Genomic DNA, 27,716 nt, shown 5'->3' with positions numbered 1-27,716 from the left:
TAACTGAATGCATAACTTTATTAAATAAATGCTTTGTCATGACAAAAGACAAAGATCAAAGAGTAACATAAATTATAAGTTGAATAAATAGTATACAGCAATCTTCACTTTTTTAATAAAATGTGAGATCCTTTGTTTTTTATTTTCTTAAGTACAAAATGCTAAAACAGGAGCTAAGCTCTTCCACATTCAGGTTTTTTTTTTGTTTTGTTTTTTTGTTTTGTTTTGTTTTGTTTTATTATCCACACATTGAGCTTTTTTTTTTTTTTTCTTTTTTGTTCATTTCACGTTTCCATCCTTTTCACTGGTAAAGATTATGAGTATTTCTTTATTTTAAAAAATTGGAAAAAAAGAAGAGAGAACAGAGCTATGGTACGTATGTAAAAAGCTATCAAGAACTAAAGTAAAATGTGTCGTGGTTATTGCTATCTTAAAAAAAAGAACCAGGTTGAAGACTCGGAATCTGAGGGTGTGTTGTCTGATAACTGTACTATCCATTATAGATGCCTAGATGGTGGTGCTGGGAGGAGGAAGTGCTAATGATCAGGGGCTAGGAGTGGGATAGGGAGGGTGAAGGGGGACACACAACTATAGAGAAACCAATTTCTCTGGACATTTCCTCCCTCTATCCCATCACTCTCTCCTCCCTCCCCCCTACAATTCCCCTTTGCTTGCCCCCTGCAGGTCTGGAGAGAGAAAAAGAGAAAGAAATTGGAATCTATGAAGAATGATTTAAGGACACACTCTATTAGAAAATCAAGAAAGTTTTTTTTTAAAGAAATAAAAAACAATTAATAAGGAAGCAGTGGAGAGATAGTGCAATATAAAGCCTTGCACACTAGTGGTTTTCTTTTTTAAAAAACAAACAAACAAACAAGGGCAGTATAAGCCCCAGATTGCTGGTTGGTGGAAATTCTTCTCCCCTTGCCCCATCTCCAACCCTACCCTAATATTATGTCCAGCACACCAAAAATTTGTTTGAGAAACCAGAAGTCTCTTCTATGTGACCAGCTATATTCATGAATTACTAACCTTTGAATTGTATCTTCCCAGGGTTAATGGAGTTGGGGGAGAAGACTCTCCTCCCATGCTCCTCAGGGCTGTGATAACTAGTGGAGGCTGCTTGCTTAACAATTGACCTGCTTGAGACAGGAATAGGTTGTTTCCACACTCCTGATTTTCCCTTCCCTTACCCTATGAGTCACCATGGAGACATCATGGGCAGTAATGATGAAGGAGAGTTGGAGTATGGACATAGGACCTGGTGGGATCTCCCTATATCTCTTCCCCCTTTTAGGGATGAATGTCTCCAGGTTTCTATGTACCTGGCTGTCAGTTTAAGCTGTGAATATGCATCAGGTCTCATTTTTTCCATACTCCCTCATTGTCTTGGGGATGGGGAATTGGGGGGGACAAAGACCAGCTCAGGCCCATCCTCCCTTATCAAAGTAGTGGAGGCAGGAAGAGTTCCTTCCTCAATTTTCAAGAAGTAGGAGGTGGATTGGAAACCTGCCTAACTAAGCAAGGTCTATTGGGAGGCTGGCAGTATAGCCTGACAGCGCAGAGAATAGAGCATCAATGATGAGCAAAAGGCTTGGCAAATGGCCAACATCAAGAATGAGGATTGAAGACTATATAGGAGCCAATAACTCCAGAGTCATTTCAGACCTGTCTTCCCTAACTACCTTCTCTCAGGGGCATAAGTCCAATGGGAAAAGGCAGTGTCCTTTCTGTCTCATCTTTATTATCTCTCAATCTACTTTTCCTGGGCTCAGGTCAGGCTACCTGTTTGAGACACTCAGTTCAGTTAGTCCCAGAAATTGTGGCCACCTTTGGAGCTAAACAGTTACATAGAAACATCCTCATGCAGTCTCTAAGAGCTAGGTACCTCAACAGGGTAACAGTAGACTTGGGCAGTGTCACCAAGCTGCCTCCACTTCTGCAGATCAATTCCCAAGGTTTTGATGGGTTTTGTTTTTATTTCCCAAAATAACCTACAAAAGTGAACTGAGGAATTTGGGAAAGATGGAAGAGAAGATCAGGATAGACTCAACTTCCCTTTTGGAGTGAAAGAAGACCCCCCCTTGAACTAACAGTGCACTGACTTTCCATAGTATCCTCATTTTTTTCTTTAAAAAATTTTTTTAGCAACTTACAGTGCTCACTCATAAGACCTGGATGAGTTTATGTTCAGTCTCTAGGGATGGAATAGAGGATGGGCAAGAGTGGGGAAGCATTCCATTCAATGGGGCAAGAAATTGGGATAATGAGGCAGAGAGATGGGAGGAAAAAAAAGGAAAAGAGAATCAAAGACAAAAGAGCATAAAAGAGAGAAAACTTAAAAAACAGGATAGGGGAGTGTGGAAGAAGGTGGAAAACGAGAGGACAGAAGTAAAATTCCTGGCTCAGTCTTATCTTAGGGGAAATGGCACCCCAGCATCTGCTTAGCAAATCCCAGACCAATGGATTGCTCAAGATCCAGGAGAAAAAAATAGAGAGAGAAGGTAGAAAACAAAGTTAGAAAAGATTAAGGATACTGGCCTATGTAGTTATGGGGAATATCCAGGGCAGGGTGGGGGTGGGTGGGAATAAGGATTGATGCAGAGAGATAGGGGAGGCAGAGAAGGTCCAGGGATGGCCCTACTGCTGCCCTCTCCTTCTGGCTCTTTGTCACAAGTATAATCATTTCCCTCTCCTCTTCCTTGCCAAATGTTTTACTGGGAAGTAGGACCACAGGCCACTTCATCTAGATTGTTTCCTTTACTCTACAGCTTTGAGTATTTCCTTCACTGGAGCTGTACACCCGTGCTTCTCTGCCATATTCTCTCCAGATTAAGTGGGATGAGTTTGAGGTTGGTCTCCTTGGGATTGTGACATTAGGTAAAAGGTATGTGTTTTGAAGGGATGTATCCATAAAGGGATCCATGTGTGTTTCCTTGTCTCCTTTTGACTAACATTTAGCCTCAAAGCTATTCTATTAAGGAAGACCAATGTCTTTTCTCATTCCTGTAGCAGAAGAGGAGGGAGAGAGGGTGAACTTGGGTCAGAAGTCTTGTTATTACCAGCCCAAATGACCCATGCCAGCCAAAATGTCCCTAACATCATCCTGTCCCTCCCTTCTGAGGAAGGAAGAAGTAACCAACCAGAGCAGAATCAGAGACTGAAACTTGTTTCACCATAGTGGAGGCAGGGATTCTTGGAGGCTGTCCCTTTGAGCCAAAGCCCCTCAGAAACACTGTTCTCCCTCTTTTGATCCTCCAGCTTTCTTCCAGTTTCCTTTAACTTTTGGTACCTATTTAAGCCATAATCTGTTCTTTCCCTCTCCTGGTATCTCCTTCTTGTTCAAAACATCTGGCTTTGGGATAGCCAGAAGCAAAGATGTATGTCCTGCTCTCTCCTCTCTTTTTATTTCTGCATCCAGGATGTGGAGGATATTCTGGGGAGCCTACCTCTTCCTTCTTCCCTATGCTCTGATGCTGCAATGAGATAGGCAAGTAAGTACTCTCTATTCATCTCCAAGGCACCGGGGAAGGCCCTTGTTAATTTTTGCTTTCCCAAAAGGGACAGAATTAACCCCAAATTCTGATCTAGGACATCTCTACTTTTCTCCTTTTTAGCTGCCTCTCATTTCAACCTCTCTTGCCCTCTCCCAAGGTGAAGACTGAAAAAAGGGTTTCAAAATGCAGTCTCCATCCAGCTGAAACCAAAAGACTGGGAAACCACAAATCTCTGTCTCATAACCTGTGGCTTGGGTTATGGTTATGAGCTAAAGGGCCCAACTCAGTTCAGTGTAAAAGTCAGAGTTATTTCTGGAGGGCTATAAGAAATTTTAAAAAGGGAGGTGTGAGGGAGAGAAAGGCATGTCTGTGTGTACACAGGCACGGAATAGCTTGGGTACATGCCCACCCAGTCACACAGACCGGGAGAGCCACAGGGTCATGGGAAAGCATTGATGCAAAATGTCGATGAGTCTATCTTACAACTCCACAGGAAGCACATACTTGAGCTCTTTGGGAGAGACCCCCAATGGCAGGCAGATGATGCTGGTATTTCGGTTTGTGTTTGAGGGAAAAATTTTGGGCTTTTCTTGGCTTTGCCAGCCTGGGAAGAGTCCTCAGTGCCCATTGAAATTACTTTTGGAAAGTCAATGCAAACCATTTAGAGAGACAGAAAGATAGAGAGAGAAAAAAATAAAAGATATAAAAGTATATATCTCTATATGTAGACATACAGCCTTGTGGATAAATACAAGCCCACACAAATGCTTTGCCAGTCCATCCTCCCCTGTGGAGGCTACACTAAGAATTGAAAAATAAAATCCATATCCACACCCTTGGCTTCTTTTAGCCACCTTGGAAGAAGAGGAAATTCCAAGGCTGTGTATGTAATAATGACTAGGTATGTCTGTATGTGGACTGAAAGATACCCACGGACATACATGCATATAATGTGTCAATATATGTCTGTCCAGAAAATCCTACCAAGCTAGGATCATTCAGAAGTTTGGATTAAAAAAATAAAACAGGAATGGAATGCATTTTCATTTTTAGACAAACCTTAAAAGAATTAGGGGGTGAGGAGGGAGGAATGAGAGACCTGAAGAGGCCTTAGGAGCTGACTGGAGGAGGAGACATAGGAGAACAAAGCCCTAATTTGCCTTTTCTTCTTCCACCAAGACCTCTTTTCCTCTTTCCACCAAAACAAACTGAAAAGAACCTCAGCAAGTAGTTGGATCCCACCTAATAGCCCAGGCCCTCCCCAGACAAAACCGTTTCCCAGCTAAGGGTCTCTTGGTAGCAGGATGCGGGCCAGTACAGGTTACTAATATTACTTCTTCTCTTTTCTTTGTTGCTTTTCTTGACTTTATGTATCCTTCTCAGTGAGTCTCTTCCGTCACATGTCCTCTATTTTCCTCTTCCTCTCTTCCCTTCTCCATTCATTCTCCTTACCACCCCACTCTTCACCCCATCAACCAAAAAAGGGGGTGTCTTCTTGACTTATTCTGTCTCTGTTGTTTTGTTTAAAAAACAAAAGCTTGAGAGCTTGCTAAAGATTCCGAGGTCCTCAGTTTCTTCAAATATTTTTTTCCCTTAAATGAGATGAAATGAGTGGCTTCCTCGGGGTGGAGAGGGGCACTGGCTGGAATTGAGGGGGGAGCTGGGGAAAAGCTGGGGAATAAGGGGTGGGGTGGAGGAGAAAGGGATGAGGGATGGGAGGGAAGCCTCACTCAACATTGCTGCTGTCAAAACTGTGACACTGGAAATCTCCATCAACGTATTCCATCCCGGGCAGCTTCATCCCGTATTTGTCCACACACCAGCAAATGCCACGTTTGCGGCCCCGAGATGGCTTGCACTAGGGAGAGAGGGTGAAAAATATACAGATGGGCTTGGGGTTGGCAAGTGGAGGGAGAGTGGGGGAATGAAAAGAATCCCATCTCTAAATCCTGGATCCTGGTCCTTCTCTTCCACAGCTTGTCATGACCCACTACCACAGGTTAGCATCTTTCTACCTCACCATCAAGATTTTAGGGTCTCAGGGGAACACAACAGGCTAATTTACCACAAAGTGCTTATCTTGGGTTTCTTCCCCTCCCCTTTCTCTCATTCTCTCCCACTTCCACACTTTACCTAAGCCCTTCAAAAAAGTAGCTTAGGAGAGCTCAATTAAGCTTTACTGCCACTATCTGGCCTGTTTCCATTTTAACTTGGGTGTGTGTGTGTATGTACATGTGGATGAGCGAATAACAAGTCATTAACCCAAAGGAATGAACACATTCTTCATGATGGTGACATCCTAGGCACCATGTCACCTTGATAGGGGGAGATGGCTGCAGAAGGACAGGTTGGGGGTATCTCCAAATCCCACTGTTGACCTTAACTATTCATCAAACTGGTCCTGATAGGTAGCTAGAGTAAGTGAAATTTACTTGTCCACTACTGACCTACCTTTGACCACAGACTACTTCTGTATGTAGTGTCTGGCATAATGGTATCAGGCACAATAGAGACTTTTAAATTGGCTGAAATCTGCACTCCTTTGACTTTTACCTCCTCATATAACTCCCACTCTTCCCTTTCTTGGATGGTAACTTCCATCCCTCACTCAGCAAAAATTCTGAGCTCCTGTTCTGGGCCTTCCCATCCCAGCATCAAATTTAGAGGGATTTCTTCCTGTCTTGCTATCTAGTGGAATTTGTTCTCTAGAAATCATATTCCCCCAGCCTTCCCAAACCCATTAGGGTTATAATTTCGGACCCTAATTTTCTGACCCATGATCCCATCCAATTCTATCCATTAAATGGATAGAGAGAGGGACAATGCTTACCTGTTTCCTCTTATAAAAGCCTTTGCGGTCACAATTTGGCAGGTAGACAGTCCGGGGAACCATACGAGGGCTGGTTTTCAACTCTTGAAGGGAAGCTTCCATATGTCTTCGGCAGGGACCCTAGAGGGAGAAGTGATAATTACAGAGGTCAGAGCAATCACTTGGAATTGCTAAGGGATAAGGCCTTGGGGTATCTCTGCAAGGGGGCTTAGTCCTAAAGACGCAAGGCATTTATAAGATTCTAGTCCTTCTTTTCTGATTCGTTTTTACTAAAGATTTTTTTCCCCACATCAGTACCAGATCTTACCATGTGGAGCCATGTTAGATGAGGGGTTTTGAGAGTGTATAAAGCCCTTCTTGCTTGTTTTTTGTTCTCTTTTCCTCTCCCTACACATATTTCTTCACCTTTTCTGAACTCCCTGCTTAAGCTCTTCAAGCACAGGGTCCCAATGTTGAACTAGGTAGGGTGCCATTGTAGTGGAAGTCACACAGTCCTGTGGACCATGGGGGAACTCAAGGCTAGTTTTCCTCTGGTGTGGGCTGTTAATCCAGTGGGCTGATTCTAATTTCTGAAACTTTCTTGAAGAGACTTTCAGGTCTACAAAATCTTCTCACTGCCTTCAGGCCATTGTCCTGATCCAGACAGAATATAACTCCCCACTTCTGAGTGGGGCTGATGGGATTCTTTCCAAGGTCAGTCGTGACATTCCCTCCCCTCCCTACTCCATAACACCTACTTGGGGAACATTAGCCATCTCAAGGAAATGTCAAGAATAAGGCACAGGTGATGGAGTAAACCAGAAGCTGTCTCCATAAGGACTCACTTGTTCAGACTCCTGTCTCATCTCGGGGACGGAGATGACCCGGGACTGGGCAGTGTTTTCAGCCCCACCAACAAACTTGGACTGGGTCAGCTTCTTTCGGCGATCTTTCTTCAGGGCCTCAGCCTTCATCTCAGACAGGTGAACATGCTTGGGCCGGAAAACTTTTGGGGAGTAGGTCTCCTCAGCCATTTCTGAAGTGGTTGGTTCTTCATGTTCCCGGGATTCTCTCTCTAGGAAGAGAAGTTAAAAAGAAGGTCAATACCAGGGCCTACAGAGCCCTCCTGGTATTCTATTCCTATTTTCCAAAGGAAGAAACTGGGGCTCAGAGAAATTAGGAAAGTTTCCCATGATTGGAAATGAAGAAGTAGTGAATCTGGAAGTGGGAGACCTGGGTTTGCTTCCAGTTCTTGTATTATTGTATTACATTGTGTTATGTTGCAATTGTATCACTTCTCTTTCTAAGCCTGTTTCTTTCTTTCTTTCTTTTTTTTAAACATACTAACAGCTTTTTGTTTTTCAAAATACAAAGACAGTTTTTAACATTCATCCCTGAAAAACATTGTGCTCCAAATTTTTCTCCCTCCCTCCCTCCCTTAGACAAGTAATCCAATATAGGTTAAATGTGTAATTCTTTTAAATATATTTTCACATTTATCATGTTACACAAGAAAAATCATATTAAAAGAGGAAAAAATGAGAAAAAAAAACAAGCAAGCAAAAAACCCCACCAACAACAAAAAAGGTGAAAATACTATGCTGTGATTCATATTCAGTCCTTATAGTCCTCTCTCTGGATGCAGGTGGCTCTCTTCATCACAAGTCCACCGGAATTAGACTGGATCACATCTGAACCTCAATTTCTTGACCCACAAAATGGGAATAAAAATACTTGCCCTGTTTATCTTATGTGGACGCTTTAAGGATAAACCTTAGAAGTCTTCAAAATGTGATGTTCTTTGCTACTTGCACCATGTGTATTAGGGAGGAATATAAAAAGAGAGAAGAGAACCTTGAGAACTTAAGAGTCTGATGAAGAAGATAGAGTGGGTACATCAAAGAGAGAGACTGGAAGACAAAGGTATATCAAACTTGAGGCAGGAGTCTAGAGGCTTGCACTTCAGTTTCAGAGGGCTCTAGTCACTGGAGGCTGATGAAGTTGGGTCAAGGAGGTTTCATGGGAGAGGTGTTGGGATCTGAGATCCAAGAACTCTGGTAGAAATGAGGGCAGAACATTCTGAATGCAGACGGGGAGGGAAAGGGGTAGGGGGTGATGACAGGATATAGCAGGCTCAGGCAGAGGCAAGAGCAGGCCTTTTGGTACAAGGTGTGACAAGTTTTGTTTGACTAAGGTGGGGAGTCTGGAGAAAGGGGCAGTTACAATTTGGTTAGCAATGGAGAAATTAAAAAAAAAAAAGGAATGTATCCTTGAAGGTCATGCTGTGGAGTCTGGGACAGTCTAAGAAGACTTGGAAGTCATGAAGATTTGGATTTAAATTTCAACTAATACTGTGAAATCATGGGAAACTTGCTTAATTTTTCTGAGCCCAAGTTTCTCCCTTTGGGAAATAGGACTAAGAATACCTATGATACCTAAAATACTATCAAACTTGCAGTGGAATGCAAGCTGGAACTAGAGTCAGGAAGCCCCTGAGTATAAATCCAGCTTCAGAAACTTCCTCGCTTTTTGACGCTGGGAAAATAATTTAATTTTTCTACCTCAATTTCCTCATCTGTAAAAATGGGGAGAATAATCTCATCTGTCTTCTAGGATCTATCAACTAGCATTTAAAATGATTTATTCTTTATTCTTTATTGATTTTAAACTCCAATTATGTGCCAAGCACTGTGCTAAGGCACTGAGAATACAAAGAAAGGCAAAAGAAACAAAAATAAACAAAAACAACCCAGTCTTTACTCTACAGAATAAAATGAGTCAATATTTCTAAAGCCTTTTGCAAATTTTAAATCACTATATAAATGTTAGCTATTGTTTGTGTGTGAAGTGCTATTTTAATGTCAACAATGATGGCTAGAGAATGTAGAAAGCAGGTTAGTTAGTCCGCTCTTTGGCTGGGTGAGAAACATATTTGAGCATAGGGAGTAGGTGATTGGGGGATATAAGGGGCAGAGATGGGTTGGAAAAAATACCAAAGAATGCAGAAGAAAGAGGGGTAGGTGATGAGCCCAGGATCCCAGACATAGGAGTTAAAGGGAAAGAGGAACAGGGAATGAAAGTCTAGGCTTCTTTCTTTTGCCCTTGCCTTAGTCCTCATGTCCCACCCTGGCTCTATGATCTTTGTCCCAACCAAGCTAGAGTGTTACTTAGGGATCCTGGTAGGCCGACAAAGTCTGACAGCTGAACCGTGGCTAAAGCAGTTATATATAGGAGAGGGCTGATGAGAGTCTATACTTAGCTGACTTATGACCTTTAATGAAACGGGACTTTCTATTTCTTTTATTCTCTCTGTCTCTGTCTCTATCTGTCTGTCTGTCTATCTCCCTCTCCTTTCTTTTCCTCCCTCTTATTGCTATTTTCCAGATTATGTTCATCTCCCCAAGGACATTATTTATCACCTTCTTCCTGTTATATTTACATATCACTCTAAGTTTACAAAATACTTTTATATTCATGATTGCATTTTGATTCTTAGGACCTGTGAAACAGGCAAGGCTGGCATTATTACCCCCATTTTAGAGGTAAAAACAACTAAGGAACAAAGAAATTAAGTGATTTATCCAATGCTGCCCAGTCACTAAGTAGCAGAGCTCCCAAAATTTTTTAAATTTCAAGTTCAATGGGTGTTTCTCTATACCATGTTGACTCAATCTGCTACACCACTCTGAACCCCTTATTCCCTTCAGCTGAGGTTAATTCAAGTTGTGGGAACCTAAAGGTTCTGCCTGAGATCACTGAACCCTTTGTGAATGGAAAATGACTAGCTGCGGTGATAAGAACAAGAATTGAGAATGATAATAGGATCCATTTTGGATTAGAACTAATCATTAAAATGTTTTTCCTTAGATTGAGTCCAAACCTGCCTCTCTACCCATGAAATCCACTGCTCCCTTTATGGGAAGTGCGGTGGTTCAGTGGCTTGGAATTGGGAGGATTTATCTTTCTGAATTAAAATCTGGCTTTAGACACTTACGAGCTATGTGATCTTGGGCAAGTCATTTAACTCTCCTTGCCTATAAAATAAGCTGGAGAAGGAGGTGACAAGTCAGCCCCAGTATCCTTGCCAATAAAATTCCAAATAGGGTCATGAAGAGTCAGGACTGAAGACAATCAAGCAGTAACTAGCTCACTATATAAACATTTAGGTCCCTCCCTTCTTTTCACGAGTCAGTCTTTTCTCATCTATAAAATCAGGGAGAAAAAAAATCACATTCTTGGGGAAGTTTCTAAGGGTTCAATAGGAGGTGAAGGCAATAATCTCATCTTTAATCATCTCTGTAATCCCAAAGCCCTACAATCCATTGGTTCATAGTCAGCACTGCCATTTAGCTTGGACACCATGGGGTGGTCCTTAGCCACATTCTCTACAAACTATTATAGACCCACAACTAGGAGCTGGAAAGGTTTGGTAGAGTAGGGGGTAGACAAGAAGCCCAGCCAGAACAACGCTGGAGGAAGACTATTAGGGGGAGATTTCTGTATAGGTTGACAATAGCCACAAATATATCTATTCCTTTAGTCTTTGTAGCTCAGAGCACCAGGCTTCTCCAGAATAGCATCCTGACCTCTTAGAGATGAAAGGGCCAGGAGTGCTCCCCTACAACCAGATCTCTAACGGAGGCACGAAGCCTTTCATTGCTCTGGGAGCCCACGTGTCCCCAGGAGACAGGATCCCTGAGCACATTGGGAAGGTGATTCTGCTTGGTTCTGGCAGGGTCAGTTAATAGTGTGCTTTCACATGAAAACCAGAAGATGGCAGCATGGACCTATAGCATATTACACACAATCTCCTCAATCTCTATTCTGTCCCTGAGTTTGAATCTGATTGGAGGGAATGAGGTAAAAAGACTGATGAGCTATGTTAATTTCTATACAATTAATTTTTTCCTTCCCCTCCCTTTTTTTTACTCTTCCAACATTTGATACCTTCTCTTTTATTAGTTCTAAATTTTATTGCTTTTGTCACTATGCATTCCCATATAACTATTTTAAAATAGCTTTTTGTTTTTCAAAATACGTGCAAAGATAGTTTTAATAGTCATCCTTGCAATCCCTTGTGTTCCAAATTTTTCTCCCTCCCATTTTTTCGCTCCTCCATCCCCTGGATAGCAAGTAATCAAATTATAAATATCTTCTTTTATAACAATACTGTGTAAACTATTTACAATTTAAATGCCTGACAAAGCTTAAAAGTACAGTAGAATGAACATAATTATGAAATTGTATACTTGATGTCTATTTTCAGACATGTAGACTTTTTAGAAGAAGTTGGAACTCAGGACCTGGGACTATTTGTAATGTATGTAACTAATTAATTTATGGACAGGACTTTCATAGAATTCAGCTGAAAGTTCATACAGCCCAATTCGTTCTTTTTTTTTTTTTAATAGCTGGAAATTGAGACCAAGGAGGTTAAATGTCTTGTAGAAGTTCATAGGTAGGGGGATGAGCACTGGAGAATCTAGCACTGGAGAAGGCTATGGCTGAGCAATTGAAGAGATATCCATTCTTATTCTTAGAAGGCAGCTGGATAATGATGGAGACCTCTTCTGAAAAAGTTTAGGAACATTCTGGGAATCCAGTTATAAGGAGTGGAGGAGGTGAGTGACTCCCAGTCTCCTGCCTGAACCAGTTTGAAACTGGAGTGGGTGAGAAACAGAAAAGGCTGGGAATATGTGCCTGAAAGACAAACAAAAGAATGGCCTGCCTTCCTCTGGGCTTGTGCCAGCACCTGACCCGGGCAGCTGACAGATTCTCCTTCGCCAGATGCACCTGTTTAGCTGGGAGCTCAAGAATGCTGACCTCTGTAAGAAGAGAGCCCAGGGGTGAGTTTTTTCCTGCACTACCTCCAGCTGGCAAAGGGTGCTGACTGATTTCAATGCTACAGGCTATCTTCTCTACAAGTCACTTATTCTATACAGTATACCCCACCTGATGGAGCACCCTCCCTCCTGATCTTACCTGTCCTGAATGTTTTCCTATAAAGAAAAGCCCACAGCATGTCTCTGTCTACCTCAACTATGAGGCACACCACTTTAACCAGTCCTGCTTCAATTTAAAAGCTTTTTCCTCTTTCCTCTTTTCTGGAGAGGAGATCACACTTACTCATCAGCCTTCTAAGAGTGAATATCCTATCTCAGGAATCTGTAAACAATTCATCAGTTCAAGCTGGCCCATCCCAAATTTTCTAATTTCCCCATAGGGTTCTTCTGACTGTCTTTTAGTTAAGTTTTTCTTGGGGAAAGAGGGTTTTAAGATTCATTGAATAAGTCCTAAAGCTTTTATTGAACTCCCACTGCTCTCTTTTACTCATCGGGGTTCAAGCAATGACATGCAATTTAAACATTCCTCCTTCTTCATGTTGTAGTTATTTGATTTTGTGTATTTAAACCTTTTCTGCAAAGAAGTCCATTTGTTTCACTGGACTAGTACTAAAAGAGTCTGTGAGAGAGAAAATGTGAAGAATCCCCGGACTAAATGATCTCCGAGTTTCACTCCAGCTCTAAATTCTAGGGTAGTAGGACCAAAGCTAGAGGGGGCTTAATTCAGGTGAAGAAGAGCTTTTTTATCTGTTTTGTTGAACTTTCAAAGAACAATTAATTAAAGTTAGGACAGGGCCTAAGGTTGGTCAGTAGAGGGAGACAGAGCTACATAGCAGGGAAAACCAGAGCCAGCCCACAGCCTTCTGTATGGGGTCAGAACTGAATTATAAATTATTATGAATATAAACAACTTCTTCAACCTGGAATTTGTGGGCCTGCCATGCTCACACCATCCAAATTTTCTCCTGCTAGCTGTGGTTCTCTCCAGTAATTAAAGGGACATGGAGATATGTGAGCATTGGAAAGGGTTGCTTAAAAGGGGCTAGGGGGTGGGCAGTGATAGAAATTTGGGAACAGAAGAATGGGATAAACAAGAGAGCTATGAAATGCATTTGTGCAACCTTGTGGCTATTTCTGATCACCTGGAACAGAAATTGTCTTAGAGAAGGGAAAAAGTACACACATGCCCAGAACTCTCTTTCCTCTGTCTAAATTCTTTGGCAAGATGGGTGGGGGGAGGAGGGAGAGGGTGCAGAATGCTTAATATTCCATCCTTGGAAACACCAGGTTAGTCTGACAGACTTAATGGGCCCCCATGGTCTTATCCTTTTGAGGGCTGGATTTTTAGAAGATGGGACTTTCAGCTTCTCTCATATTGCGTCCAACTTTGGGGTGGAGGAGAGCCCAAAAGAGAATCTAATAAGCATCTCTGCCCTCTTTTCTCCCCAAATTTCCAACCACAACCCCTTTAATTTTGGCTTGCTGACCCAGTTTTAAGGCTCCTCTGCCTCCCTGGAATCAGATGCCACCCATGTCTGGACAGAGGAGGATAGAGGGCCTCAGACAATTGGTTCCAAAGTCCAAAGTACTTGGGGGATTTGGGGGAACAGATACTCCCTGTCCTGAGCCCTCAGCAAATGTGATAATGCACAATTCACTGTTTTCCCCCTTTCCTTTAGGACTTATATTTGGGGTTTTCTGGTGAAGATGGGTTCAGTACTTAGGGAAGAGATTTCTACATTAGTTTTATCCTTTCTTCCAACTCCACCCCCTTGTTTCTTTCCCTTCTTCTTTTTCTGTCCTGCTCCCCTCTCCCCTTTCTCTTCCCTCTCCTTTCTTCACTCCAGTCCCCACTCAGCTTTTCAGTGGCTCTCCCTCACACCACAAGACTTCCCAGCCTGGTGATTCAATTAGGTTTGGAAAATACAAGGAACATTAACCCTTTCCTGATCAAAGGTGGTGGTGGGGAGAGATCTAATTCAGTTTTGGGCACCATCCAGTCCTAAGAGCACCAGGACAGCTAACTCAAGTTAACTTGAGTTGTTCACCTCTATATGAATTCTATTCAAATTCATATAGAGGTGAACAGCTCAAGTTAACTTGAGGCACAATTCACAAACCTTCCCTGACCCTTTTTTCATTTTGTCCCTGCATTGCACCTTCCTCTTTTCCCCACTCATTGTTGCTTGGATCCTATGCCTTCAGAACCAAATGGGAACAAGGAATTTCAGGAGGGATTTTTTAAGAAGAAGGGTAACCTCAGCAACCATGTCTCCAGAAGAGAGATTAATTTATTTACAGCACCCCACTCTAGTTAAGCCTCCATCTTCTTCTTTCTTCTATCATGATATAGGAACAAAGACCCCAATGAACAGGAAAGTCTAAAGCAAGTAAAAGAAAATGGCCACAGATATTTATTAAGCTCTAGAGCTTCCTCCTAACTCTAGTAAGTTGGAATAAGTGTATGAGGAAAGAGTGTCTAGAGTTGGATAAAAATAGATCTGGGCTTTATACCCCCTACAATCATACCCACCAACATCTATCAATAGGTGTGTCCTTTTTTATCTCATTCTCAGATGTTCCGCTTCTATTACCTCTGTTACATGACTTTTGACACAGCTTTTCCAACTATGTGAATAGGAGAGAAAAAGCTATAGAGGTCTTGGGTTGTAAAGAACAACATCTGACTGGTGACATAATCCTAAATAATTATTATCCTCAGACCCAGGAAACAGTGAGCACCAGAAGTTCTCATCCTCTGTTTCCTAGGAATCTAGGGTACATCAGAAATCTTGAGTGCTTTGGGGAACAGAGGTGATTCAGTAACTCAACTGAATTCCATTTCAGGTTCAAATCCATTTTCCAAAGAGTTGTGCTTTGTACAAAGAACTAATGACTCCCCTTTATTTAGGGTTTTTAGGGAGATCTAATGGTACAGAAGATGGTGTGCTGGTTTGGGACTGAAACCCTGCCATTTGTTATCCATGTGACCTTGGACAAGAAAGTCAACCTTGGTTCTTATTATGAAATGAGAAGGCTGGTTGGACTTGACTGAATACCTTCCAAATCTATGATCCCAAGGCATAGCAAATGCTTTCCTCAAAGCAACTCTGTAATAAAGTCAGAAATACAAACATTATTACCTTCATTTCTACAGAAAATGTAACAGAGAGCTTAATTACACATTTCTGGTCACAATTCAAGCTCATATAGAGATTCAGCACTTCAAATAGTGTATTAGCCTCTTATATTTTGTCTGCCTTTCACCATTTATCCTTGGCCCTGAGCCTAACTCCCTAGCTCTGGAAACCCTTGTCAGGATCACTAAGGGCTTTATTTTTGGTCCCCAAGCTCTTAGGAGATGCCCTCTAATCTGAGATAAAATGACTTCACTGAAACAAGGCTTAATTTTACCCTGCTCTGTCTGCTCTCATCCCTCTGATTTACATATGATTATAAATAATTCTCCTTGCTAGGCCTCTATACCTGACTTCTTACTGAGGGTCTGATGTAGCCCAACAGAGTGTATTTCTAGGCTCAACCAATAGTTTTGGGTCTCCTCCTAAACAACATTACCTCTAATTCTCATGATGTCCCAGACACCTGCATATAGCATGAACACACCTTGAATAATCTCTGTACAGGCTCATTTTACCTTTCCAGGGAAAGCAGTCTTCAATCCAATTTAACAAGCATTTACTGAGCCCCTAGTCTCTGCTGGGAACTAGCCTAGGCAATGGAGAAATGAATAGCTCCCTTGCCCTCAAAGATGCTTCCATTATCACATGCCTAACTACAAGGTAATTCAAGAAGATTGAGAGCACTAATAATTGGGGAGGTGGAGGAGACTTCCCTACACAGGAACTAAGCCTTAATGGTAGGCAAGGAGCTGATAAGAGGTGCATTCCAGATATGGGATGGGGGTGGGGTGGGGGATGGGGACACTAATCTAAGTGTCTTGTACATGGAGGAGGGAGACGGAATGGGGAGCTGGAAGGCTAGCTGGTAATCTAGTTTGGCTGGAACACAAAGTACATGAAGTAATTTGAGATAAGACAGGGAAGGTGCAAGTAATAACTAATATGACAGAAACCTGGAAGGTAGGTTTAGAGCTCAATGGTGGAAGACCTCTAAAGTCAGGCTGTTTGTATTTTATCTTGGAGGCAGCAGGGAGCCACTGACCATTCTTGAGCAAAGGAGTTAACACGGTCACACTTGAGCCTTGAAAAGACTGGAAGTTACTTTGATGTTCCTGCTGTTTTATTTCTTTGGCAAGCAGAAAGACCATAGGCAGCTATCCATTCACTCTCACAATTAATTTTGCAGAATTGATGTGAAGGAATTTGAGCATAGTAGGAGACTCTTCCAGGAGACGTGTAGTTCTAAGCTTGGCCTGCCATTCCCCAGAGGAAAATGGGAGAAAAAAAGAGCCATGCTTCTTGGCCCTACTTTTAGTAATATCAGTCAACAATTTCTGGAAAGCTCACTCCTTGAGGTCCAGGCCCATTTCTGTTGCCTGAAGCTCTTCCAAGTATTCTACCATGAGAACATGTCTGCCACTCAGAGGCAGCCCATCCACCTCCACCCTTTTTCCAAATGCAAATGGCAATTCTGACATCCAGGGATATTGCTCATAACATGGTTATGGGCTCATAGTAATCGAGAAAGAAGGTTGGGATTGACTTAGAATTCAGAGTCGAGACCACACTTGGTGACACAACCAAAGTGTTGAGTGATGAACCACTGCATGTGGAACATGAGAATAGATTGGGTTTCCTTCGAATCTTGTCCCTGCTTCCTCTAGCATAACAATCACGGGGACTGGGTTATTTCGACGGCTTTCCAGTTCCATTAGTCCATGATTCTGTGATTCTAGAGATGCTACTAGAATAATTCACAAATTAGCCATAATAAAACTAAAAATGGACTCAGTTTTAAGTCTCAATGGTTGATGTGACATTGAAGTTATTGACCTACCTGCTTTAGAAAGCAGAAAAAGGGATGAAATCCCCAAGCTTTGCTGGGTTCTCCTTCTATACCAAAGGTACCCACCTAAACTTGGGTTTAGATGCAGATGGTAAGGCATGAGCTGGTGAATCATCACCTCTGTCCCTTACTATTCTAGCCAACCAGTCAGCCTCCTGCTAGGACCTGGGCCTGGGAATATTGCCACCACTTGGGAGACCAAAAGACTGGATGATGACTGTGAAAATAATATAAAAAGCGTCTCATTCTCCTGAGGTCTGACAGTTTCCTAGCCTGCCATGCCAAATGACTCAATGGCAATTTGCAGAAAAAGAGAAGGTGTATGTGGGGGGTGGGGAAGGAGCTGGATAGGACTGGGTGGAGGTTTGTAATGCTCCTCCCCGGTTCCTCCTCCTACCCACTCTCTAACTGGCCAGAGTCTGTCTTTCCCCAGGCTCCTGGAAGGGACTGTTTTCTTTCCCTTTGTGGTCAGTGTCAGACGCACATGTTCTGGGCTTCTTTTAACCTGAATTATAGGCTGGAACGGAAATGGGCACCAGCCTTCCAAGAGGAAAACCAACCGAGACAACTGTCATGTTGAAAGGAAGAAGCAAGGGGAAAATTTGCTGGTTTGGGGAGGGCAGGCTCGGAAAACTGTATTGACCTGTTAGAGCTGGAGAGCCTGACTCCCTCTAACTGAGTGCCATTCTCTCTGTAAGAGGAAATATGATGTATTTGGGGCTGAGGCTGTGACCAAAAGGGAGTTGAGACCTTCCTGTGCCTCAGTTTCACATTATGAACAAAGGTACAGTGGGAAAGAGCACCAGGTTTGCAGTCAAAAGATTCTAGTTTAAATCCTACTTACTACTCTTATGACCTTGGACCTTCACCTGTCTGGATCTTATTTTCCTTGTCTTATATAACTGGAGGATTTTACTAGAAGATTTTCAGAGTTTCATTCCAGCTCTAAATCTATGACTCTATGAACAGGAATGACACATTGGGACTCTCTATTACTCTGTCTATCTGTCTTAGTAGTCCTTGCTGGTGGCTAACTTAGTAGTGTTTTTCGGAGGTCTTCAGATTCCCATCTGATCTATCTGTATAGATATAATGAATGAGAATACAGTGAGATTTAATTAATGGTAAGAAAGGACTTCTCTATTGCTGGCCATTCCTATCCTTCCTCTCTCCCATATTGTTCTCCTGATCTATTGTTATCTTTCAGGGGCAAACCCTAGGTCTGCTGGAAAGTATGGATTAAAAGAAATAAAGGAGAAAAGTTTTGAGAATAATGATTCAAGAGCATCTTGGTTAGGGCCAGCTCAGTTAACTAGGGTCTTCAGGAATGGAAATCATCGGCCAATTTACCTGTAGGTCACTTCTTCCCAACACTTCCAATGGGGAAACCTAGTTTTGGTACAATTTTGGTAATTCTCAGATGGAAAACTAATGGAGGAAATGGCACTAACTTCCAGGGCCAATAAGGAATATGATTGGAGAATATTCTAAATGGAATATTCATCAAGTGTTACCCTTCCCTTTTATCTCCTTGAGTTCCAATGTGCCCCCAACTTTTGTTTTTTGTGAAGTTCAGTATCTGGCTATCTGAGATAGATGGACCACAGTAATAATTGAAGGATTCATTTTTTTATCTCCACCTACTTCTACTTTAAACAGATACTATGCCCAATCATAGTCAAGAAGGCTGATGGGAAGAAGATTTTACAACTCTCTTTTGAGACCAGTTAAAACCTGGACAGCTCTCATCACAGGCAAGTTCTTTCTTATGTTCTCATACTTCTTTTTGGTTTTAGAGAAGATGAAAGGTAAACTGGCATCCTTTAAATAGAAAATACTCATGTATTTGAAGACCTAAGTACAAATATAACCTCCTAGAACAGCATATTAATGCTACCCTCCAAATAGTTCTACTTTGTCTATATGGGATGTCCTAAAAGTCTTTGTGCAGTTTGAAGATTTTTGGGATACTGTATTTTATAGTGATCTCTCCCCCTCTCTCCATACATGAATGTATACATACATATGTAAATATATATTCCATTCAATGAAATTTAAGTTTTTTGAGAGCAGGGACTGTTTTGGTTTTTGTCTTTATATTTTCAGTTTCTGGCACATAATAGGACTTAATAAATGTTTATTGAATTGATAGTTAAATTATTCTTCTCAATTTTTCTCCTGGGTAAGCTCCTCTCCCTCTCCAATTCTCTTACCACCATGTTTTCTGCCTCATCTTTAATAAATGGAAATCTGGTACACAGACAGAGGCAGTGATAAACCAAATAGGTTTCCTTTTCACTTTTTGGGTTCAATCCCTAAAATTTGGAAGCTGAGACAATAGCCTTTTAGCATGCCTCTGTCCCTGTCCTTGGCTGTAATAGAGTCCCTCTTTATATACATATATTATCTATCCCCATGTACATGTGTATAACATATGTATTTTATACATGTATTAACACATGTATTTTATAAATATGTATACATATATACATATACAGAAAACTAGGAGAATTGGATAGCAGGGACATAGTAAAGATCTATGAGGAAGAAAGAGGAGTGAGAGAAGGAGGGGGAGGAGAAAAGAGAAGAGGAAGAAGCAGTCTAGTTCTCAGTTACACATTTATTTATTTCTCTGACCTGGCCCTGGGGACATTTTCACTCATGACTCATCAGAACTCGAGCTGCCCAGAATGGATCGGGGCAGCCCATGCTTCACTGTACACTAAGGCAAGTAAGTGTATCTCCTCAACAATCCTCAGTATTGGAAGGAAGAGAGAAGTAGGGATCAAAGTAGATATCTTTTCTTGCCCCTGACACCTCCCCTGCTCTTGGGTTGTGCCTGTTTTGGGTCTGACAAGGGGACTCTAGTCTGGAAATCAAAGCAGAGGGTGAGGATGAGGAAGCAGATGCCTACCTCCCTGGCTCTAACTCCCTTCAAATGTTCTTCTGGGAGTTGGAAGTGGGGCAAGGAACTGAGCAAAGATGATCTTGAGTTGTTTTAGTACTAGGGGAGGGAGGGGGCTGAAAGCTGAGATCTCCCCCAGAACACTCCAATAGAAATCTCAACCACTGGTGGAGGCTGAAATTGAAGGAGGAGAAAATTATAGCCTAAAATTATTGGGAGGAGACAGCTCTTGTATTATATCATTTTAGGGGGGCAGGGAAGACTCTTCTTTAACCCCCTCAACAATCTCCCTAAGATCATACTGCCTTTTTCCAGATATCAAACTATAAGGAAATCTCAGAGCCTCAAGCATAGGCCCTGTGTAGAAGTATAAATTCAGCCTTTTGGTGTAGTTTCAGAATTTGGCAGGACTGGGGGTTGCAAATAGTCCACTGAGGTATTATACCAGATTTCTGGGAAGATTCCGGACTAATTAGAACCATACATTGTTATAAGTGGCTACTCATTTTTCCAGATTGGGGGGGAGGTTTTTTTACCCAAAGATTTATTTCATGGTGCTAAGCCACTGTATAAACAGGATTCCTTCTCTCATTTTTAAACATCCCCAAAGAAAAATTCAGACTTTGGGAGCTCATAGGTCTACTTCCATTAGACACCCCCTAGTGGCAACTCAGGGCTCTACATTTCTGTTTACAATACAGGCTGAATACTACTGTATATTTGCTTTGGTTCTGGGAAAGAGCAAGACAATTCTGGTACCTCTAACTTGACTTTGACCTCATAGTGCCCTTGGCAGATCCAACATCTTCCTTTCTCCCAAGAAGAGCACAAGATCAACTTGGCAGGAATTTCCTTCCCTTTCCTGCTTAGGGGCAGTATCAATGCAGCATAACTGGGTGGATATGCCCTTTAGTTTCTCAACCAAGTCTTTTGATCTTTAAAAATGAATATTCAATAAAATAAAATGAGTTCAGGCTTTTTAATCTCTCCACCCATATTCTTTCTCCATTATCTACTTTCTTCCTCTTGTTCAATGAAAAAAAAAATCAAAATTAAAAAATTAGAAAACCTTAGCTAAGAACTGTTTTGTTAATCCTGGTGATGGCAAGGTCCTTCAGAGTTCATTTCATCCATCCCTCTGTTTTTGAAGAGAAAATTTTTTCTCTTGATAACAAGAAATGGTCCTATTAGCCCAGAGAATTGAAGAAAGGGAAGGAAGAGGACTGAGTATGAAATAGGAATTTTACTGCTAGTGCATGGGTACACACACAGGATTCTCCAGGATTGATGTTAGCAGTGGCAGATTCATCTTAAAGATTTTCTCCCAAAGGATTATTTTTCTTTGCAAATACAAAATAAGTTTTCTGGAGTTTGTATGTAAGATGACAATACTAGCAAAAATACAAATATGCTTCTATCTAAAAATGTCTACTATCTGCTTAGTTCTGTGGGTTGGAGTTTGGCCTTGGATGCATTGTTTCGATCAACTCCATAACCAGTGACTTCAAAGAAAAATTCTGTGACAAAAACAAAACTGTTGAAACCTCTCCTGTATTTCTCCCTCTTCTTCTCTCCCTCCTATCCTTGCCCTCTCTCATCTGGTACCTGATCTGTTTCATCTACACATTTAAAGTTCATTTTAGATGAAAAGTATTCAAATTTAGATTCATGGCCTGGTTCTAGTTTCTAGGACATAAAGAGTCTAGAGTTTGACAATTTCTTCTCCAAAGTTGAATGAGTCTCATTTATCATTCATATCAAGAATATCAGTGGTCAATGGGAATGCTCAGACTTTAAGCAAAGATTATAAACAGACATTCATTACATTTGCATGTATACAGTATGTATGTATATAAATATACATATATATTCAGACATATATAAACATATACATATATACTCATATTTATATATATTAATATTTTATATATAATATATATGTATATTTAATATATATATAAGGTTTGGCAGTTTCTTCTCCAAAGTTAGATGGGTCTCATTATCATTCATATCAAGAATGTTAGTGGTCAATGAGTTGCTCAAATTTAAAGTAAAGATTATATACAAATATACATTATACATATATATTATGTACGTATATAAAGGCTATAGATACATTATATATAGTGTATGTATGTATATAATATATATTATTTCCCACATATATATTCCCTTTCATACATACACATTCATAACAACACATTCATATACATATTCCCCCCCCCTTTCCTCACAGGCAAGGATTCTATGCTCCCCTGATCTTTGCTCTCATTTTCACCCTGACCCCTAACCTTATGCTCAGTAGAATTTTCCAGGCTACTGCTATGGGTAAAACTGACCCATCTTCTTCCTTCCCCTTCCCCACAACTCAAGTTCCTATCTATCAAACTATAGTTCCCCTGCATCTGTGAAAGCTGGAGCCCATCTGGCAAAATCAAGGATGAAACCTAGGGGAGGAGACAGAAAGGAGGTGGGGAAGGAGGCGGATAGGGGAAAAAAGAGAGATAAAAGAGAAAAAGGGAGAAAGATAGCTTTCTTTGACATGCTGCATATTTCTCTAGTTTGAGCTGACAGGGTGTGGGGGAGAGGAAAGGGTAGGAAAGGAAAAAAAGGAAATTGGAAAAAAGAAAAAAATCCAGTTAGAATTTAATCTGTCTGTTGCTCTCCCAGTTCTAGCTATGGTTGGCTCACTAGGAAACCTTTCAAAGGCTTTTTTTTTTTTTTTTTTTTTTTTTTGAATGGAAAGGAAAGGAAGAAGGAATCTGGCTCCCTCATTTTTCCATGAGTTTGTTCAACTGAATGGACATGAGTTTGGCTAATAAAGCCAGCTCTGGAACTCAGTTTCCACATGGCTCTTGGACTAGGCAGGGAGGTATGGATGGGCTGACTACGAATCCAGAAATGGAGAAGGCTCACTGACACCTAGCCCCATCCTTCCCACCTGCTGGCCACAAGGCTGTAAAATTCATACCCTCAGATCCTTAATGAGTTTTTCTTTTGAATTAGTCAAATATTTTCCCCCCCTTGTGTCCCCTGAACAGATAAAAATCAGCGTGGTATAGTCCTACATGCAACACTTGCTAAGGGGTGACAGTGAATGAAACGGATTCTGTTTCCTCACGTTGTTCTTGCCTATCTCAATGAGTTGTTCTGGGGATTAAATTTATGTAAAACAATCCATAAAATGATAATAGATATAAGCTATTACATTCTGCTCCAACACCTGAATAGACTGAAAGCTTGAACCTATCCCCCTCTCCATTGCCTAATTACCTCAGTCTAGAGCTAGCACAGTGAGGAGCACACTAGGTATAAGGTTTAATAAAATGCTTGTTGCTGATTGCACTGTTTGTATCTGTATAGAGGACAGTATCTTGTGATTGTAACTGTCTCAAGTCTTGACTGTCTAGCTAACTCGACACACTTGTGTTTCAAGCTCTCTCTGCCTTTGGACTTGGGGCCAAATGGGTAATGGCAGTCCAGCTCTTGAGCTCCCTCTAGTTGCACAGCAACAGGCCTAGGAAGATATACTCTCCTAGCCCTTTTTCATTCTAACACATTGGAGAAACCTTGGCTTATTTCTACTTCCCTGGTTCTGACCTCAGAAATGATTTTTTTTTTTAAGTGGTCTTCCCCCCACCCCACCCCGCGGGGTCTTTAGGACAAACTCAGTCACCTTGGACATTTCTTCTTCCACTCTCACTCACACTCCGGTCTCTCAAAAGAGTGGAAGTCTAGGAGGTGGCAGAGGTAGATTGCAGAAAAGCAAACTCATTTTCCCCTCTACCAGTCTAGCTTCTCTGTGCCATCAACTGCTTAAAGCTATTCTAAACAGCCCTGCCCTGTCCCTAACTCGGTAACTTTCAACGACCCCCTTAAATCGTTGTGGGGGGGAGGGCGTTCGAACATTCGGTGCTTCCAAAATGTGGCCAGACCCCATTCCCAGGAGAAAGAAATCTTCAGGCACCTGCTCCATGGGCGGTGGAGGTGGGGCAGGAGGGGCGCCCGAAAGCAGGCGGAGCGAGGGGGCGGGGAAGCCAGCCCCCTAGTTCACCGCGTAGCACCAGCCAGTTGCTCGAAGGCGTGGGCGAGGGGGAGGGGAGCCGCAGTTTATGGTAGCACCTAGCTCAGGAAACGACCTGGGCTTTAAGCATTGGGGTGCCAGGGTTCTTCATATTGTTCTCCTTGATTGGTCTGTCTCCCCAGCCCTTCCACCAACGGATCCCCGCCCTCCTCGTCGTCCCCCCCCCCCCCCCGCTCCGTTTCTCTCTCTGTCTCTATTTCTCTTCCCCTCTCCTCAGTCTCTCCCTCTGTCTCTGTCTCTCCCCCTTTCAATCTCTTTCCGTGTCTGTCTGTCTATCTGTCTGTCTGACTGTCTCACACACAGAGGAATAGAAGAACGGCGCATGACGCTGTTTGGGGATACTTTGCATAGTTTCAGTGTGACCAGGTTATTACACTGTGTGCTAGGTTCCAAGACAGGAAATCAACTCATACCTTTTCCCCGGCGCTAAGCTAGCTCAAATTCACATTTTTGAGGATCAAGGCCGGTTGGGCCGCCTCCTCCCTCCTCCCCCCCCTTTTTTTCCCCTTAGGCTCCTAATAAAAATAACCGGATTCTGGGCCACCTTCCCCGCGCCTCGCCCTCTCCACGGTCCCCCCACCTTTCCCAAGCCCTGGAATTATTTGCTGGACCAGGCTCATTGAGGAGGGCTGGAGGGATGGGAACGGGGAATATGGGCAGAAAATCCCTAGGACATTCAAGCCACAAGACGTTACCTAGGAAAGCCATCCTGCCTCCAGGCGTTTGGCTACCTCTACCCCCCAGCTCCCGGACACCACAACTCCTTTATATTGCACTACGGAAAAGTGTATGTGAGGGGTTAGTACGTAGGAGAATGGGGTGGGGTGGGGGGAGGAGGCAACATGGCTGGGGGTGGGCGGATGGGGGTGGCGAGGGAGGGACACCGGGATCCGAGCCAGGAGACTTCTCCGAGTTCAGAATTTCTAAGCGCAGTTTTCTAAACCCTCCTGAAAGGAGTCAATTACAGTCAGTCTGGGCGGGACGTGCCCGTGGCCCTGATCTGGGACCTTTAGCTCAGGTTCCTCTCTCGTTTCCCCCCCCCACCCCCCTCTTTTTAAAGATCAGGTAAAGTCGAAAGGGAATGGGAAAAGGAAGGAGCCTCAGACCTTTCCCCATTGAGCTCCAAGTCCTGTCAATCACTCAGGCCAAGGAGTCCAGGATGCTCTACGGGGGCGGGCGGACGGGGGGACCAAAGGGCGGACGTTACAGGTTGGGAGTCTCAGTTGCACAAACTCTGACATTTCTGGCGCCCCCCCCCCCAATCTCTTGAATATAAGATGGTCTTGGCCCCCAGTACACTTACTTTCCAACCGTAAGGATCCGCCACATACTCGGTTGGAAATATTATGGATGGAGGCGGGGAAGGGTGGGGTGGAGAGCAGCTGGAGGAGGTTGGATTTCGCAGTCACTAATGTTTCTCCCGCCACCTTCCCACCCTCACCTTTACCCAGAGGTACTATTCAAATTTTTGGTGGGAAAGAGCGGGTAGAAAAATGCTAAGAGAAGCAGCCCAGCTTTCCGTCTTTGCGGATGGAGACTGGGCAGGCGGCCAAGCCCGGGCTGGAAGGTGCGCGCCGAGAAGGAGGTGGTGGTGGCAGTGATGTGGAGAAGAGAAGGAATTCTGAATTTTAAAGCCCATCATTCATCCCAAGTTCAAAAGCGCTTATTTGGCATGAGAAAAATTAAAATAAAACAGCCGTTTAGGAAGCAATTTGCCATTGGTAACCAGGGTGGGGTCATAAGAATTATATAAGTGGACAGAGAACGGGCGAAGAGAGCGTGAGAAAGGGTGGCAAGGGGTGCAGCAGGAGGAAAAAAGACCCCCCCCCCAATTCAAGAAGATTCTCGGCGGATCTTTTTGGTTTCTAGTTAGGAACAAGTTGCGAAGGGGATGGGTGGGAAATTAATAAGGGAAAGCCCCACCCCAACTGGAGGTCTGGGGGTGTCAGGGGCAGAAGCAGAAAATTCCAGCTGAGATTAGAACTGGGAGAAGGGAGGGGGACAGCAAAAGGAAAATGGGGACAGAGAGGCGGGGGGTTCCGTGAGGTTGCGAAGCAGCCTAGAACTGCAGGATTGGGCAGGTGGCTCCAGAGTCCTGGAGAAAAAAATCGCAACGCCCAAGTCCAGGCTGGCTCCAAGCCACTTGCAAAGGAAGGGAAGATAGTGGGTTTCAAGCAGTTCCCCGCCAACCTCCCGCCGCGCAATGAATGACCCGGAGAATAAGGCTCCCTCACCGATCTTGGCTTGCTCTCGGTAGCTCTTTTCGTTGAGGCAGACCCCGCGTCCGTGCAGGAGGGCGTGCAGGGGCTTCTCCTCGTCCTGTCGGGGGAGGCAGCGGAGCCCTTGGGCGCAGCGCTCAGTGTACACCCCGCACGATTGCCCCTCGTTCAGCGCGCAGGTCATGCAGCAGCCGCAGCCGGGCTCTTTGACCAGCTCGCAGCCCAGGGGACTCGGGGGGCACATGGACAGGGCTTTCTCGTCGCACGCTTCGCAGTGCACGAAAGAGCCCAGGCCTTGGGCTGCCCCGATGCAGGCGGACAGCAGCAGGAACACCATAGGCAGCACCATCTTCCTAAAGTTCCCCCTTACCTTGGGGCACGGTGCAAGGCTGGGGAGACTGTGGGGGCAGGGTGTGTGTGTGGAGGGAAGAGCCTCAAAATCTGCCCAGCTACCTATTGTCTTGGGAGCAAGAAGAGGGTTTTCCTCCTCTTCCTCTCCCTACCGGGGTCTGGGCTTTTTTTTGTGTGTGTTGGGGGGAAAATTTGAGGTGATGGGAGAGCTGGTCTCAGTTGCAAGTATCAAGGCTTGCAACAGTTTGGGGCAAAAAAAAAAAAAAATATTCGCCAGGTGAAAGGAAAAAGAGGAATGGCAAAATAAGCCTCCCTAATCCCAGCTCACCTGCTTTATTTTTTTAAGTGGGAAAAAAAAAAAAAGCCCCGCAAGACAGGTTACCCTAAAGCAACCACCAGAAAGTTTACTTAAAGGCTGGGGAGAAGTTTCCAAAAAATTGAAGATCACACCCAAGTGTGAACTCCCTGTCCTCCCTATGAATGCATCAAGTGGATCGGGGTTGCCACGGAGCAGGTAGAACACTGCCCGCTAGAAAAAACAAATTTAAAAAAGAAGCAAGTTTTAAAAAAAAAAAAACAATACATATATCTAAAAACCCCTTTTTTCTCCCGTCCGCCACCTCTTCCAAATCGCTAGGTTCTCAGCAAAGCACGAAGAAGAAGTCTTGCGGAAGGAGGAGGAAGGGGAAAAATATTATAAAAGCACCAGCACTTTGTAGCTCTCCCAACACTTTTCCCCCGGAGAAGTTTCTAAAGAGACTGATTATTGCCGAGCAGGCTGTCTTTTTTAAATAGACGTCCCCCTGGCTGCCGGCCAGCCGTTCGCTGCAACCCGAGAGCACACGACACCCAGTCTGAAAAGATGCCAGCAACTCGCGCAATATTGCAGCGCACACTCACACGGGCTGGGGGGGTGGGGCGACGACTTCGAGACACCGAGCAGACTCCCCCTCTAGTCTTGAGCACCACCCCTCCCCCCCGGAATGTAAGGAAGGGGCGCAGGATTTGGGCTGCTGGAAAGC

General features: G+C 43.3%; 1 protein-coding gene across 1 annotated transcript; it reads right to left on the bottom strand.

The window, feature by feature from the left end:
• On the bottom strand, window positions 1-27,465 carry IGFBP5 (insulin like growth factor binding protein 5). Its single transcript, XM_074298735.1, has 4 exons — window positions 26,359-27,465; window positions 7,152-7,381; window positions 6,328-6,447; window positions 1-5,355 (listed from the first exon to the last, which is right to left on the bottom strand). Exons 1-4 carry the CDS (start codon window positions 26,690-26,692, stop codon window positions 5,224-5,226), a joined length of 816 nt encoding a protein of 271 aa, XP_074154836.1. The 5' UTR covers window positions 26,693-27,465; the 3' UTR covers window positions 1-5,223.
• Window positions 27,466-27,716: the final 251 nt, after the last annotated feature.

This window comes from Sminthopsis crassicaudata, chromosome 3, assembly GCF_048593235.1.
Source record: "Sminthopsis crassicaudata isolate SCR6 chromosome 3, ASM4859323v1, whole genome shotgun sequence".
Classification (NCBI taxonomy): Eukaryota; Metazoa; Chordata; class Mammalia; order Dasyuromorphia; family Dasyuridae; genus Sminthopsis; species Sminthopsis crassicaudata.
Note: the sequence above shows the minus strand (reverse complement) of the source record. Positions and strands in the feature narration are given on the sequence as shown.